This window comes from Anoplolepis gracilipes, chromosome 5 (assembly GCF_047496725.1).
Source record: "Anoplolepis gracilipes chromosome 5, ASM4749672v1, whole genome shotgun sequence".
Taxonomy (NCBI): Eukaryota; Metazoa; Arthropoda; class Insecta; order Hymenoptera; family Formicidae; genus Anoplolepis; species Anoplolepis gracilipes.
The window spans coordinates 5,377,035-5,395,173 of NC_132974.1; the positions used below are offsets into that span (position 1 = coordinate 5,377,035).

Consider the following 18,139-nt stretch of genomic DNA (forward strand, 5'->3'; position numbering starts at 1 on the left):
ACGTGAGCGAGAGACTGCGGATGTAGAATTCGGCGGAGAAGGGAGATAGAAAACGGAAAATGAGGCCTCTCTCTCTTCCCTTTTCTTTCCTATTCTTTGCTTTCTTTTTTATACATCCGCTATTACGTCGATACAACGTGAAATTCGAAATCACGTCCTTTCTGTGCAAACGAGACACAACAGACATCCAAGAACCGAACGGTTAGGGGAATCGGTAACGATCGACCTCGAATCACAGAATCCATTCGCAATCTTCTAGCGTATACTGCCGCTCGAGTTCAAGATATTGATTTTCTATCACATTAAATTTTCTATCGCATTAAAATTTGATACATAGTAATAACTATCTATAATATTAATGTAGGGTGAGTTAAAGAAACCTGACGATTTTCAAAATGAAATATAATTTAAACATTTATTTCTTGTCAGACAACAATAGGATATAACTTTTACATTTATTAATTTTATATTTAATATTTACAAATTAATTTTACATTTATATCCTCTGTATTTATTCTACATTACTCTATCATGTAGATTCGCATCTCTGTTTGCATCATGTTGTCTGGTATAACTACAATTTTTTTCTATATATATATTTGTTAAAATAGGAAAAAAATTACAGTTATACCAGACAATATAGTAAAAATAGCTATGCAAACCTGCAGGATAAAATAGAACAATATAGAATAAATATGCAGATGACATTTGATAAATGTGAAAAACTTTTCTTTAATTTTAAAAAATGAATAAGATCAAGTAATATATTCAAATAGCATTCTATATCCTATCTATATTCTATATCCTATATTCTATATTTCGTTGTCTTCTTCGACAAGAAATAAACTTTTAAATTATATTTCATTTTTTATTTCATTTTGAAAACCATCAAGTTCCTTTGATTTATCCTTTATAATTCATCTTATGATCTGTTTTATTATCGTACATACTAATAGTCTTTTTCGATTAATTCATGTTTTTTGCATTTTTATATTTTCTCTTTCTTTACAAATTCTCTGTAGATTCTCTAAAAAATTCATTTCGCTTGGTGTAATTTTGTAATTATCTTGTATTTTCTGTATAATTATTATAACTATTATACATGTGTATAAAGATTTTACCCTCAAAGTTACATAAAATCAATCTATCTATCTATCTCCATCCATCTCTCCTGTAAACATCGTTAACTCACGAAAGGGTGTCGATGCCATCGCTACCGCGGAGGCGCCGCTACCAATGCAATTACCAACGCATCGTGGAGTGATGCACTGTGAATACCATGCGTCCATTCGGAACGGCAATATCTATTCCTTGTGTATGTCTACTTGTAATACACACCAGCACCGTCGCGACGTAGCGCACACGAGTGTTGTCGTTTCTATGTAATCCGATGCATAAAATATAATGTGTGAAGTACATACGTTCCACCTCGGGGAAAAAAGACGGAACACCGCCGGAATTTTATGGTTATGGTCGCAATATTTATGGCAGCGGGACCGGCACATATGTGCAACGATACGGCATATGAAAGGGATCGATGTTGACGAGAAACTCTTTTTCTCCTCTTTTTATAGTGATTCGCTCTCGTCGAAGAGGCTCTTTCCATTCTCGATATAACGAGAAGATCGAGGATGGTTCTCGCGTAATTATTCGTGTCTTTCAATAATAAGGAAAGTATAATGACATATAATAACTATGTATCATCCATATCAGTAATAAAACACGTTAATCTAAAGTGGATATTTATTATGCACTAAATATATATATATATATATATATATATATATATATATATATATATATAGAGAGAGAGAGAGAGAGAGAGAGAGAGAAAGAGGAAGAAAGAACAATAAATAAAAGTTAAATGTACATAATTAAAATTAATTACATGTAAATAATTATGTCTATATGTGTAAATACAATTTGAATTTCAAATAAAAAGTATAAATCATTTGTTCGCATGAAATATATACCTTCTCTCAAATATTTTATAGAATATATATAATATAGCTATATACATACATATGTATGGCACGAGATCTCGTATTCGGTAATGGAATATCATCAAATTAAGTTTGATATTTATTGTAAGACCGTTGGGAAATACGCGTAACATAAATGTAATAACATTTTATAATATTGAACGCAAGTTGTATTACATTATATTGCAGTCCTTTAAACCGTTATTGGGCTTGGCATAAACCTTCCTCAACGGAAAAATAAATTTAAAAATGCGACATTTATATATAACATTTTTTTTTATATTAAAGAGAATTTTACTCTTATTAAATTATAGTTCCAATTATAATTTTTCCAACTCTAACGTAGTAATAGATGATACTGCTCATAAAGAATCATTCGACACGTGATTAACGTCTGCAAAGTTACATCCATCACATGACAGATATATTAGTTTTCAAAAAATTAAAATTTGCAAATATTCAATCTAACGATGATTCAAAAATACGGAAATTTCAAGCGCGCCCGCTATTCACACCCGCCGACTTTTTTCCACTCTGCCTTTCCCGTTCTCCCTCTCGCATGTACGCATGCTTTTTGCGAAACTTTCGGCATCCTGAGCACGATCATCGACACGCAAAATTCTCGATTGAAAGCGAGGAGCGTGCGCAATATCAACATTTTGTACATCCCGCATTTCGTTCCGTTGTTTTAATATCCCTTTGACCCAACGATAGGCTGTGTCTGCCAGGGTTTTTGCATTGAAAATATTAAAACCGGCGGAGAGGGAAAGGAGAAAAATAAACAGAAAATGCGCGCACTCGCAAACATATAGATATGTTTGCATACGCGTATAAAAAAAGATGGCCAGCGAGAAAAGCGAAACCATACATCAATCAATCAAGCTGCACAAAGCGCGTTCGAATCCTTCATGATTAAAATGTAGTAAAACGTAGTAAACGACTTTTACTGCCTCCATTCTGTATGCTTTACTTATTCTCTTATTTCCGTTGCAGTTTTTTGCGAATTAACGTAACGCAAAACAGTGGAAAGCCACGTGTATCGTTTTCAAATTTTGAAAAAAAGATTAAATTGCACTTGGATTGTCAGTGATAAAAATCGACTAAGTCAAATTGCTTACACATATATTGTGAAGAAAAGTTTTTATTATATGTATATTTTTATTACTAATAACGACAATAACATGATGACGTTTTTTTTTTTCATAGATTTGACGTTCATGTAGCGTCACCCAATTTAAAGTTTTCTCGATTGTCATCAAGATGGTTCTGTTGTTTCCAAAATGATCGAAAGAAATAAATGGAAAAAGACTCTAGCGACTAACTCTAACGAGCTGAGACAACGCGATCTCGTGCTAAAAGTAAAGTTAAAGACGCGCGAAAAAAAAGAAAAGAACGAAGTATCGATTTTCAGAGTCGGTCCGAGTACTATCATCATAGTCGTCGTCGACGTCGTCGCCAGTTATCTTCGAGTCGAGTTAATGCACCGGCAACTGGCCACACGCAGTCGTGCATACGAACGACGAAGCGCGTCGTACGACATGCAAATATCGTCGTATAATTGCTGGTGTCACGCAATCGACTCGACAGCGCCGCCGCCGCCGCGACGACGACGACGACGACAACGACGACAACGACGACGACGACGACGACGCTACGACACGAAGCCGTTCTTCAACAAAAAAATTGGATACCGGGAAACATTCGTTAACGTTGATAGAGAAGAAAGTTGGTAAATTGAGTGCGCCGCACGAGATAAAACGAAACCGAACTACTAAGAATATATACAATTTGCTTTAAATAACTGATAATATTACCGCGGTCTTTGAATAAATGTTGTCAGTAATGTGAATATTCTTAATCATAGTTGAATATTGATTACTATTTTTCCAAATATAGCTTTTTTAATATTTGTGAAACAGATTTTAACATGATGAATATAAATTTACTTGACAATCATCTCACATATTATATCAATTTAAAAAGTAAAAATAGAAAATATTTTTTACATACAAGTAAGATATATTAATACAAAAATAATTAATTTATGATTCAGGCTATCTTTTTTCTTGTTAAAAATAAATTTTTGCAAAATAAAAAATATACTTATATATTATAATTCATCCTTTTTAATCAATATGACATTTAGTTTCTGTATGTATGTGAATTTGTACGTTTATGTCGTGAATTGCGTACGATGACAAATCTCTATCTCGCTTCATTATCCAAAATTTCCAAGTAGAAACGGTCGAGCAATAGGGAGGACAGGGAGTACAACCAGTAATAAGCGCGACGATGTCGTAAACGACATTAATCCGTGCACCACTCCGGAGAAGTGCATTTATAAGCTACCCGGTTTCACACTGCACTAAGGATAATTTACACTCACGTGATGCAGCAACCGCATAATTTAAAACGTTGATTTACGTCCTTCATTAATTTGATGATTACATTTCAACATTTTTTTTCTTATATCGCGCAAAACTAATTAGTCCATGCGACACGCGTTTTATACTAATAAAATATAGTTATACTCGTAATTATAAAAATATACAACAAATAATGATTGCATCACTCTTTGAAGGAAAATAAATGTAATTATATTGAATTTTATAACAATGCACCAGATACGGAAATATTATATATTCAAAAGAAGTAATAATAATTTCTATATTTTACATTTATATAAATTAATAAATAATATAGTTTTTAATGTATCCTTCGAAATCGTCATTTATGTAATTAATTTAAATAAAGAATAATAACTAATATTACAAGTCATATTATTACGGGATGTAAACGTATAGTAATTACATTTTTTTACAATTTTATGAGAAAGAAATGTTTTATAGCTTCTCTGTGATTAATCGAGTATAGTCGCCGTAATAATTTGATCAACATTAAATGAAGAGTTGGCTAGAGGAAGAAGAGCGAACGATGCGAGGTACATAAAGACGCCGAGTGCAGCCAGAGTAAAAGAGGGGATATAGCTGCCGTTGCACTTGCGTCGTTGCAATCGCATTACATCGTCGCGACCGCGATGCATACGAAGTAATCTCGTCGCGGTGGGCCCAGACAAGCTGTCGCCATAGCGCATCCTTGTGAGCGACTTTAGACGAACAGAGATGGAGATATGCACTGCTCGAACGCTCAAGAGCAAAGCTGAAGACCGAGATAAAATGGTTAGAGAAGGAGAGTCGGAAATGCGCAATCGGGAAATTTTACGAGAACGACGAAAAGAGAGAAATGACAGTGTGTCAATAATATTGAGAGAAGTTTGATGCTTTTGTCACAAATTATGGTAGCATAAAAGAGTGAATAAACATTCCTTTATCTTTGCATAATTCTTTGTAATATGTAAACCATTTATTACATTCGCTTTCAAAATTTGATTAATAATTTTTTTATTACTAACTTTTGTATTTATAACTGACAATATATATCTGTTATCACGTGTAAAGTTCTCTTTTCGAATTCTATTTTTAAAACTATCTATAAGATTTGCATCGTTTTACGCTTTTAATTTACAATTCAAACAATTAATCCTCAAATTAAAATTCAGTTAATGTATAAATGGAAGAGTGCACCGCGTTTATTCTTGCTAATTTACCAAAGTAACATTATCGCGTCTGTTTTGAAATTCCTATATATACCGCCATTCCTCCTATCTAATTCCTGCATCCTCTTTGTCCCCCGTTCGGCTAGAGTTGATTATTCATGCGCCCCATTTTGCCACGTTTTACTTTCATGACCGCTAATAACTCGGGATCCGCGTCTAATCGAATTTATGCAAATGACAATTAGATGTATATAGATACGTTTTTGCCTGCATGTATCTACACTATATACATATATACATGAAATGGAACAATTTGCTGGAATTACTCGGTCGCCTTTGTTGTCTCGATAAATATGCAAAAATGTTTTGGACAGAAATTGCTAAGCATAGGAAACGATATGGTAAACATAGGAATAACATTATCGTTTTTAATTTTTATGTTATATTCTGCTAAAAAGGAAATAATATTAGATGTATAAAAAAATTGTATTATTTAACACGATAAATTTTAAGAAATTTTGTTACCGACAAATTAGTCGAGAAAGATGATATGAGATTATATAGAAAATGTGCAAAATTGCGAATGAAAAGCGTTTCATTATCCAGTTGTCAAGGTACTTATATTAACATCAACGAATTTTAATTAAAACGCCTCGTTATAGCAGATAGCATAGATGTTCGAATAATTAGCACCCTACATATCTTGGACATTTCGGTTATAATGTTCACATTTCGCGATATATCTCGCTTGTATTTACATATATACCAGACTAATTTTAACGATTGTGCAGAAAAACATATTTCATAGAAAAAAATACAAAAGAGAAAGAGAGAAGAGGAAAAAAGAGACAATGAATTGTACCGCTGGCTGAGATTGTTATTGCACGTGACAGAAGTCAACCGAATGATAATTGAGATAAGTGGATTGCGATTTAATTATAAATATAGCTTGCACATATTTAATGCATTATAAAATAACTACAACGTATTTCGTTAACAAAGGTTACGATTATTATTGGATAACTGTCAAGCTTTTATACCTTTTTAATTCGATGATATCCGATTTTTATTCTTAACAATTATTCCAAGCCAAGATTTTGTGTTTGGCTTAACTTTCGCAACGGCAAGACGCGAAGGTTAAACGAGCATTTACGCCCGGAGCATAAATTGTAGATGCACTATAACATAATTCACATTGCAGACGACATTACTCACCGGCAAGAACCCCGGCCATGTAAACCGCGGCGATCCTCAGGCTTCCGTGAACCATTTCCAAGGGAAGTCCCACGACCACCTGAACCCCCAGGTTAAACAGCAGGTGAAGCCACCTGAAAAAAAATATAACCACGCGGTAAATTACGAAGTCATGTCAATTGTTTTGTTTCAGAACTCCAGAATGTGCTCCAGAAATTTTTCAACTTAATTACAATAGCACGCGATATGCATGAGTTTAATGTCTGAATTATACGCCTAATAGCGCGTACCCTATGTTTATGAAACATGGTAGTAATGACACGGCAATAAATACTAGAGTAGTTTTTCAAATCAAGTATATATAATGCAATATGATCATTATAAAATTACACACTTACTGTTAGCAATTACTATAAAATTAAAAAGTCATTATCACTTGTTATATCAACAAATATTGCGATATAGTAATTACAATTTTGTAAAATAATTAATTAATAAGTACAAAAAGAACTAACTAAATCTTTTTGCCTAAAACTATCACAAAGTTAACCGTAGGAAAGTTAACATATCGTTGCAATTTTGGTCGCCAAAGATTTCGAAAGTTCGTGTAGATCCGAGAAAGAAGAGATTGTCGTTAGTCGTGAATTATAAGACTGCGGGTGGTCGACTATAGTTTTAATTAGGAACATCTCGTTACCGATATCCTCGCCGCGATAAGGAAGCTAGACGGAAGTAGCCAAGCCGCCGCGCCGGAAGAAAAGTTGAAAATAATCGATGATTCCGATTCGTGATGAATTCCACGTCGTCGGTTCACGAATATCGGTGCGGCCAACAGAATTACAATAATTATACTTCTCCGTTTCTCTCCTGAACGATGAGAGAAGAGAGTGGATCGTAGCCAAACAATATTCTTATTCGCTCGAAGCATCGTCTCGCCGAGAGTACCGAGAAGATTGCCAAAGAACGTCGCGAAGTGAAATAATTGCGAGATACCGACCGCGGTTGGAGGAAAGTTTTATCAGCGACTTCTGGGCCACAGAAGCACGAAAATCCGATACCCAGCCGTTATCGTGAAACTTTGGTCGACTAATTATTACATCTCGCGCCGAGGATTCTCGCGCGCGCCAGCGCCGACAACGTCAGACGATAAATCTCGCGAGAAACGACGTAATTTCTCGCAGTTTCATAAAGTAATGCGAAGCGCGAATAAAATAGGGAGGAAATAAACGTTTACGCCATAGCGTATCTCAGAGTCATCGGCTGAGATTAGAATTGAAGCCGGAGGAATTTCGGGCGAATTTGGCCGTGATTTGACTGGAACAAAAGCAACGTAAGATAAAACGCGTGCGAATGATAAGAGTCGCGAAGGCTGATGAAATTGCTGGTCGTTTGATAATTTGGACAATCTCAGCCGTAATTGTCGGCAAAAGAAATTTGTAAGAAAATAAACCGTAGAACAATTATGAATATTATCTTCGTAAGAAGAAACTTTCTAAGCATGGGAAAACGATCGCTCCTCTTATCTATCGCGTCATACACTCGAGTGCATGGAAAATCTTGGAGAGCGATTCTCGTTGACACAGTCGCGAGATCTAGATAGTCAATCGAGGCAAAAACTTATCCTTTTACTTGTACTACAAAAAAAGTGGCACATTATATAATGTAATATAAATCTTTATTATTATAATTTAAATTCTAATCTGAAGGAATAAATTAAACTGTTTATTTTTTTGTTTTTCTATGGAAATTATTTTATTTTTAATAAATAATTATTATTTTATTTTATATACATAATTAGATAATTTTCTGATATTTTATCTTGAATTATATACCAATCATCCGATTATTACATAACTTACAAATTGAAAATTGACAAAAAGAAAAAGACAAGTTCTTACTAGAAAGAAAATGGGATATTAACGAAGCATAGATTATTCCTTCAATATGATTCCTTGAATTCTAAGCAAGATACTTTTTTAAAAGCGTGTTTATTTGACCGACGACGCGAAATTTTAGCATTCACTACATTTTTCCTCATGAAACGAGGTTTGATTCAAAGAGAGGAAAGGACAACTTTTTCACAGAAGTCTCTTTGCATCATGACATGCGGTAGGCCACAATTAGTCTGCGTGTACCGTAACTTCGTAGCCGCGACGTGCGCCTAGGAAGCGACCAATTTGCATGAGGTACGAGTTTTATCGTCGCTGTGCGCCCTGTCGCAATGCGGTCAAATGGAAAGAATGCGATGGTTGGAACGCTTGGGCGTCACTCGTCGGTTAGTCTCATCGACAGAAATGGATGCCACGGCCTCGGATTCCCGCGGCCGTCGCATTACCAAGGAACGAAGTCCATCTAGAGGAGAGAGGGAAGGAGAGAGGTAACCGTGATTAGGTCAGAATTAAATCGATACTCGGAATTCCAACGGGTTTTTTGCCGTCTCGTTGCCGGGCGAATGCAAATGACGATGCTTCCATCCTTCTGGGTCGCGAGGGCGGAAAACCGGAGGTCGCCTTCGCGTTGGGACAGACGTGATGTATAGATGTCGATACGTTTTCAGAATGCAATCGTTGGAATGGAACGCGCGTAAGGAGGCGTCGTGTCGGGCGCGACTGTAGGAGGTTCATAAATTTTCCTTGGTCTCCTGCTGTCTTGATATCATCCGTCGATAGAACTCCCACTGGACTTTTGCACGATAGTATTTTTCAATCTTCTATCGAAGCTATTACCATTTATTTGTTTTAAATATTGTAATAAAAATTCATAGGATTTTAATTATTTACATTCAAATTTATTGCTATCTCTTTTAATATTATATATTTTAACTTTACTCACGTGATATATAATATACAAACTTTTAACAATTTATTGTCTCTTCAAGATAGACAAAGTTTATAAATTATTTACTGATATTTTGATAAATTTATGAATACATAAATGAATAAACACAATTGAAAGTTTCGAAAATCACCGAAATTAAACATTAAACATCTCCATTATAACATATGCTTTAATTCATTCATCAAAGATTATTTAACTCGAACAATGTACATTGTTAAGCGTCATAGTTACATATTGGTAAGAAAACAAATGGTATCAGTCGCATAAATTAATACCTTAATACAATAGAATCAATATCCATAGTTGGGTGACATGCTCGATAAAATATAATGTAAATATATGTATATACAACGACGCTTATCGATGGCGATCTATGCACATTCGAGCCTCTCTCACAATCAGCAAAATCTGCTTCCAAGATATTCGAGTCACGATAACGAGGTTCTCCGACCGCGCCAATTTCGGTTAATTGGATACCAATTAGACGAATCTCGGGCATTGTGTCGGTGGACGAATTACAACGGATTTCTCGGTTTTCGCGTGAGGATGATCCCCTATCTATCTATCTTTTTCCTTCGCCATCTGTTTTGGTCCACGACAGCAGAAAGCAATGTCGTTGTTCGAGAGCTGAATTTCCATTCGACGAATACGAATGACGGTAACCGGCCTCCTATAACGGATATCTCTATTCGTCTTATTGTTTTCGCCGTGTCGTCTGACTATAGGAAAAAGGACCGGCGGACTTTCTTGCGTGGGATATTCAATTTCGACGATTGCCTACTTATAACAAATCACAATGCGATTGATACTTATTCATAGATTGGTTATCTTGAATACTCAATAATATATATTTACAGATATTATACAGATTTCTATGACCAATTTAAATACTTGTAAACAATTTTATATTCGTCGTAATAAAAAAATTAAATAATTTCATAATTAAATTAACGCGAAAAATAACAAAATATTTTATATAAGAAATATCTACAAATAATTTAGTATTTGTCATTTTTATATAATAAATAATTGTGTATTTGTCGTAATAAAAAAAATTAAATAATTTCGAACGAAATTAAAATTTAATGGAAGAATGACAAACTATTTGATCAATAAAGAAAATAATAAGGAAAACTATTATGTTTTCAATGTCCCGATGGTTCTAACAGTCATTTAATTCGATCCTATTCGACAATTCGCGATAATTCTCGAGAAATCAGGGTCGCGTGAGCGGATCAAAAGTATTATCGAGCACACAGTGGGTGCTGGTAACTTTGCGAGAACGAAGGGATAAAGTTCCCAAGCAAGTTGACTCTAATGTTCCACAGGCGCAAGTGGTTTCGTCAGCGTCTCTAACTACTTGCTAGTAGTTAATTACACGCCGAAAACTTCTTACTTACGAAAGACGAAAGCGTGGACGAGCCTGTCGAGAATGATGTCTCAGCAGTTGGCTGTCTCAAGGAAACCCCGATCTGAATTCTAATGACAGATTCTTTGACCAATTGAAGAACGATTTTTCTTCAACTAAAATATCGTGACGCTGATAATTCTCGAGATGTAAACTATTTCATGTAAAAATCAGTTTTAAATCAAATTTCTCAAATCGAAAAGCGTTCAAATTATCGAGATATTAAAGAACAAAGAAACGTAAAATATAATTTTACCGACTAATTTTTTGTAACTAATTTCGAGTTAATTGTACATACAGCAGAGAATGTCGTAATGAAATTCATTCCCTGCTATTTTGAGGGGAGTAAAAACTGAATGTAATCGCGCGTACATACAATTTGTTCACTTTCAACAAGAATTTTCATTCGCGGAGGTTGGGTGAGCGCAGGTTGAAAGTTTCGGTTCACGTGGCGCGCATCGCGTGCACACGAGACGAGAGAAGCCCGCCTCGATGATATTAAAAGTCGCAAGCCTTCCCGGCGCATTTATGCAACATTAAAAAGACTCGTGGCATAATGGTGTGCCGCCGTGCTCGTCGCGCATGCATAATATCGCATCGGTAGTGAACAAGTGACGAGGGCTTATAAAGATGATGGGGCGGTGGACATCGTTATTTAAATTGAGTTACGAGTCGGAAGATTTGAAAGTATATTTCCCTTCTTTCCTCTTCACGGTTAAGAATGATTTACGAAGCTTGCAATTCGTTTGCGTTTCTATATATATAAGTATTGTTTTTTTTATGAAAGTTGACAATTTTGATCATTTCATCTGCTTCGCCGAATAAAAATTCTTTGTCAAAAATTTTCTGCGAGCAGTATATGTCCTTTTTTTTCCCTACTTTTTTTTAGGATGTGCCGCGTGTCCGACAACAATTGAAGCGCAACAAAGCGTTCTTCTGAATTCAAGCCTGATTCGCACGAGTCGATATACGTACCACGGACGACGAGATACGGAAGCGTGTCCCGTCTCGAGCGGCGCGAATCCTTTCGGCTTGTATTTCGCGGACTCGGCGATACCATTGTGTCCGCTCCGACGACGCTGCCGCGCGTTGACTTCCCGCAATTACGGCGATTGTCTCGATTTTTCCGCGCTTCCGGCTTTCTCACGGCATCGTGCACAGCATAAAAGAAAGAAAGAGAGAGAGAGAGAGAGAGAGAGAGAGAGAGAGAAAAGGAGGACAGAGACACGACTTGAGAGCGCGATAGCAGCAGAGACAGTTTTCACATTAATAACGGAGGAAGCTCGATAACGTCTGGCGGAGGTAACGGGCGTTACGCGGAGACGGAAAAAGGCGCTCGCCGTCTTGTTTTTATAATTAATCGCCTGTCACCCGACTGAAGCGTCAAGCTTTTTATTCGTCGATTATAGATCGCGCTTCTGGCCTTTCCTGGCAGCTCGTGTGTCATCGTCGATGCATTATACGCTTATCATAACTCCGATTTATGCCAATTAGCGTAACGGACACGTAAAATGCTCGCGCATGTAATCGATCGGAAGATTATTAATGTACATTGACTACGGAAATGCAAATAAAAAGAGGGAAAATTGCGACTGCTTTATTACCTGTATATTTTATCCAAGACTCAATTTAAACGCGTATTCATTCACATGCGTATCTTTCCTGGAGATTCGACCCTCTCCACCGAATTCCTCAGCTTCTATGAAATTTCTCTTCGACTTACCGCACATATCTCGCCGTTCTTGAGCTCTTTCAGGATCATGTAATGCTCGAGAAAATGACTTTTGGACGCACGCGGGGCGTTGTTCGCATTAATAATAACCCAACATCCGCGATAACATTTCGCGCGGAAGCGTGGATCGACAAAAGAAGTAATCGGTAAAAAGGAAGACAAATGCACAGTGAACTCTGGCTTGAGAAAGAGTTTACGGAAAAGAGGAAGAAAGAAAACGCGATGAAGTTTATTACGCTCCAAGGTCCCGTTTGAACAATATAATGGGAATAAAACGATGCAGCTAACGGTATTATAAAACATTGAAAGAATATGAAATATGAATAAATTTCGTATAAGTAATTAATAAGAAATGCATACATTTTTAATTTATATTAATATAGTACAACTTCAAAAAATGAGGGAGAATAGAAAAATATGAATATTAATAAAATAAATATTATAAACGAAAGAATATCAAATTTCGCAGATTTAAAAAAAAAAAAGAGAGAAATAAAATAAAAAGAGATTAGAAACAATACGTAGAACATTTCAAGACAAAATAAAAGTAAAAAAATGATACGATAAATAGAAAGGAGATCGTAATATCGAAATATTATCAGAAATTGGAAACAAGAAGGAGAATAGCACAATAAAGAGTACAATAAAAAGAGGAAAAGAACATAAGAGGGAAACAAAAATTAAACGAACGCACCGTTTTCTATGGAAGAAAAAACAGCGACGGGGTCACTCTTATCGCCGTTTCCATACGCACGTAGGAAAAACGACGCCTTATCTGGCGTTCCATGAATAATTTACAGAGCTTCGCGCGCTGAAAACTTCTATCCCGTCGGCGAAAGAGGGAGACCAAGCACAGAGAGAATCGGCTGCAGAATCTCGTCTCTCTTTTCTCTTCGTGATTTTGGGGCTGGAAAGGAAAGAGGTGGAAACGTTGGTGCGTTCAGAGAAATGTCGAGATAGAGAAGGCAGAAGGTGGAGAAAAAGGAAAAGAAGGTAAAAACCATCGATGTAGAAGAGAAGAGAAAGAAAAAAATGAGCATAATACAATAGAAAAATACCAAGAGCAGGGAAAGCTGCCACCTTTTCTTTCCTGTAGAAACACGCCAGAATAGTTAAATAATTTTGTTTCTCTTGCAACGCCGCCTGAATTTAATCGACGCAATGCCGACTGATTGTGAGAACGCTAAATGCAATACGCGGCAATAAGAAAAGGAATTAGCTTTAATTAGTCAGTAACTTAATGCCTAACATTCATGACGGACGCAGGTGGTTAGATGCGTAGAGTCGCATCCGTTTAATCCCAACATTTGTCTCCTCGCGTATGCAAGTATCTTATATATTCTGTAATAAGTCGTAACTATAAATTCATTTAAATTCTAAATCATTTCTAATTCATTAAAATCTCTAAGTAAATTTAATTAAATAATATCCTTGTGTCAAGTTTTCTCTTGACACAAGAGGATTGTTATTTAAATTTTAAGTATTTACATATTTTCTTTAAAACTTTTAAACTCTTTAAAAGTCTTTATTGTGAAATTTCCAATTATTACTTTGACGTTAGAAATAAAAAGAAAAATTTTTACACCTAGTAAACCTTGTTTATAAAATAAGTAATGAAATACATAAAAATTTTTGATTTTATACTTTTCTTATTTCTTCCTCTTTCTTCTTTATTATATTTTCTTTACTTATTATTTATTATTATTCTATATTTTTTTTTATTTATTATATTTTTTATTGCGTATTTTTCTAAAAGCTTATATATTCTCTTTTCCAAATATCCACTAGCTCGACATAAATTGCTTTATTGATCCATTATTGATAGAACATAAAAAGCGTAGTATATTACATCTCTCTTGAATAGTAAATGAATTAAATTAGACCGAAAGTAAATGCAACGCACGCACGAAACATATATGCGGTACGTTGATTCTGCAAGTCCGACAAAAAAATAGGGGCGAAAGGTGCGCCGGAAACGTGGTTTATCTCGATCCCTTTTTTCGCGCTGCCGTAATCGTAATAATTCGTGCGGTGCTGCAACGTCCTCGATTTCAGAGAATTTCGGCTTCTTTTTTTTCCTCAATATCACTCGCAATATCGCTATTGCAGTGATACACAATATCGCGATGTTATTTCATGTTCTCAGTAAGAAATAATATTCAAACGATAGCGATGTTTAAATATAGTTTCCGATATTCATCGCAAAAACTAACAGTAATAACATTTTTCTAAACATGTTTAAAAAAATCAATAAGAAAATCAATATTTATAAATAATAAAAGATTACTTATATTCGAAATAATCAGAAGCAAAAAAGATTGGAAAATTCAATTTTTAGGTGAAAATGCGTTCTTCATGATCGACATTGCTCAAATATTCCACGAAGATTTTATCGGCTCTTTCATATTTTTCTAGCCGCGAATTCGCCGATGATGCCTTCGATAATTTGAATGTGCATTGACGCAGATTTACTTTCGCATCCATTAGCGCGAAAAAACGTGGTCTGGGATGTTACATAAAATCGTAGCGATACGTGATTTAAAAGAAAATGTGCTGTGCTTGTATTACATCGGCATTTCCTTCTGCGATGGCCGGGAAAATTAACGACGCACTTGCGTACCACGAAAAGCAAAAAAGAATTGAGTTATCGATGCACTCTTTCTCGAATAATAAAACAAAAGAGATAACGTAGAATCCAATAGAATTTCAATCAAGAGATCCATGTTATTTGTGAAAATAATGTCGCAAATATTCCTAAAATACTAAAGAAAATAGCATGATAATGCACGCGAAACATGTTTAAAGTATAAATGCAGATCTAGAGTATTGCCGTTAAAAGAAAAAGAAAAAATTAAGAGACTTACCCAGCGTGCAAGAACATGTAGAAGGCGAACCTCCAGAGTTCGAGTCGCTTGTCCGGCCTGTAAATGAAGACACTGTCAATCGGCACCGGCCCCGAGGGATTCACCTCGCCCATCGCCACTGTATAGTATGTGAAGAAACCCAACTGGAACAAGGCGGACAGGAATATTGTCAATAATATTCGAGACGGATATGCGTAATAAATAAAGAAATTCCACGAAAAACTTTACAAAAGTCGTATTTATTGCATTTAATGCTAATAATTTAAAAGGAGAATTTTTAGAACTTGAAAAATTAACAAAAGTAATCAATAAGGCTCTGAATATTATTGTACAATATAAGTAACAGTTAAAAACGGGAAAAACCGAACTAAGTAATGAAAAAATTGCACATGTATATTTTATATTAATGTATTGTTTTTTTAAATATAAAATTATGTTTTATATATACATAAAGTTTTCAAATCACACAGGATATACAAGAAAGTTAAATTTTAGAAACATGTAAGCATATATAAGCCTTGTTTATTTGTTCGAATCAATACTTACGTACTGTTAAAGTTTTACAACTTATTTATTATATGTATATATTTTATTCTCTGATTATTATTTATTACTATTTTTACTTGTGTACATTACTATTATTTTTGAAGCGTAACATTTTACCAACAAACCATCGCACCTAAAATATGGTATGTTGCAAGACATTTTTCCGAGCAGCCCTTCGAGAAATCTTTTACACGTAGGAGAAAAAGATCGTAAATAGTCGGGCAACTGTAGCAAAAATACGAGAAAATAACAAAGAGGAAAGGAAGAGATGCACTTGTGTGTTAAAACAAGTAAGATTACTCGAACTACGCGGCGAAATGTTACGTGTGATGAATTAGTCACGCAATGCATAAAAGTGAACAATGAGTATATGTGTTTCGTATGGAAATACGCTTCTCTACATTGCTCTGTGTTAATAAAAAATAAATCATTTCCCTCACGAGATTAGATATTCTGTGAATTTATTAACTTATCTTGATAATAATGTTTGAACTATCATTAACATATTCATAAGAAAATATTAATTTTTTAAGTGACAGAAAAATAGACCATAAAAATATTTAATACGAGTAAAATATAGGAATTCTAAATATGTAGATAATAAAAAAATAATTCTCGAAATCCCTAGAAAAGAAATGATAAATTTTAGACATGATATTTCGTAATAATTTTATCAATCAAGCTATTTGAATGCTTTCAACATTTTTCACAAACATCAAATAAAATAGTAATACAATAATGAACATTATATTAATATACATACTATGGCGTCCATTCAAAAGTCACGCAACAAAAATTATGACACGATCAAAACTCATCTACTTTAATCACGCTAAGCGAACTGTATACATTTGTCTGTCCCTGGGTGACCTCGAATAGAATAAGGGATGACTAAGAAAATGGCGGAATTCGGTGCGCAAGTGAAATATATGCGCATAAATTGTACAACTCTCCGTACATTGCCATCGACATTGAAAGGGTTAATCAGTGCGGCAAACCAAAAGGTATGTTGAACCCGTATAACGGCAGCGATAAAGATGTCGGTCTACGCGCGACAGTGAAAATACCCAGCGAAAAGGCATATGAAAATAAATGGGAAAAAATCGCGAGCGAGCGGTCGCGCACGCACGTAGTACGCACGAATACACAAAGTTGCGTGCAGAGTATTAATACCCTCGCTCTGACATTCGCTGCGTTTATAGTTTATGCAACATGACATTTCCCTCGCAAATAAAGAACTGTAGAAAGTTTCTATGAACTTTGCGTAGAGATTATTTTATCAATTTGAGGACTTCATTCTTCTTTTGAAAAAATCTAATCAAATATTGTTATCGTCTCGAACTGAAAATCCATTCAAAATTAAATCGTAAATAAATCAATTTGACGAAGAGCCGCTACTTTTTGATCATATATTATTTAAAAATTAATTAATATTTCAATATTTTTGTTAAAAAGATACTGATTGCAGATGTAGGTCAAAGAATTTCGTAAAAATCGATTATGTATCGTGACTTTAAGCACTGAATGCCATGCGCTGTCGAACTCAAGAGCCACTATTTTCTTCGTCACTTAACCCGTAAAGGAATACCGAAAGGGTATTGATGCAACCGAAATGCAAGAAGTCTCACGTGTTACGCGGACATTACAGACATGTGTCGCATCGTACGAGGGCGGCTCTCTTTCCCAGCGCTGGCAACTTTCGGAATTAAATCAACGCGTTCGCGGTGCGAGCAGGCGAACCGTAAATAAAAGCGAAAGACGCGCTCCGTGCGCTACGGATTCGTGACTCGCGTTTGTAACCGTTGACAGGGTATACATGGCGCCCGTTTATACGCCCGGATTTAATTTCACGTTTCAGACTCATGCAACTTTGCGAGGTCGGCGCAGCAGCGAGACCGCCCGTGTCGTATGTTGCCGTTGACGAATCTATCTGAGATTTGCTTTCAAAAATGCGGGCGACACGTTTAAATGAAAGGAAAAAAAATTTACGGTGTGCCTTCACGCAACTCGCGTTCATCA

At 35.3% G+C, this 18,139-nt stretch overlaps 1 protein-coding gene across 2 annotated transcripts in view; it reads right to left on the reverse strand.

Annotated features, from left to right (window-relative positions):
* Positions 1 to 18,139, reverse strand: part of Stet (stem cell tumor) — a 373,411-nt gene that overhangs the window by 17,936 nt on the left and 337,336 nt on the right. For both annotated transcript variants that reach the window (XM_072891883.1, XM_072891884.1), the window contains 2 exons: positions 15,575 to 15,717; positions 6,754 to 6,866 (listed from right to left, as the gene is read on the reverse strand). In XM_072891883.1, coding sequence (XP_072747984.1) covers positions 6,754 to 6,866; positions 15,575 to 15,717 — 256 coding nt within the window. The remainder of the gene's footprint in view (positions 1 to 6,753; positions 6,867 to 15,574; positions 15,718 to 18,139) is intronic.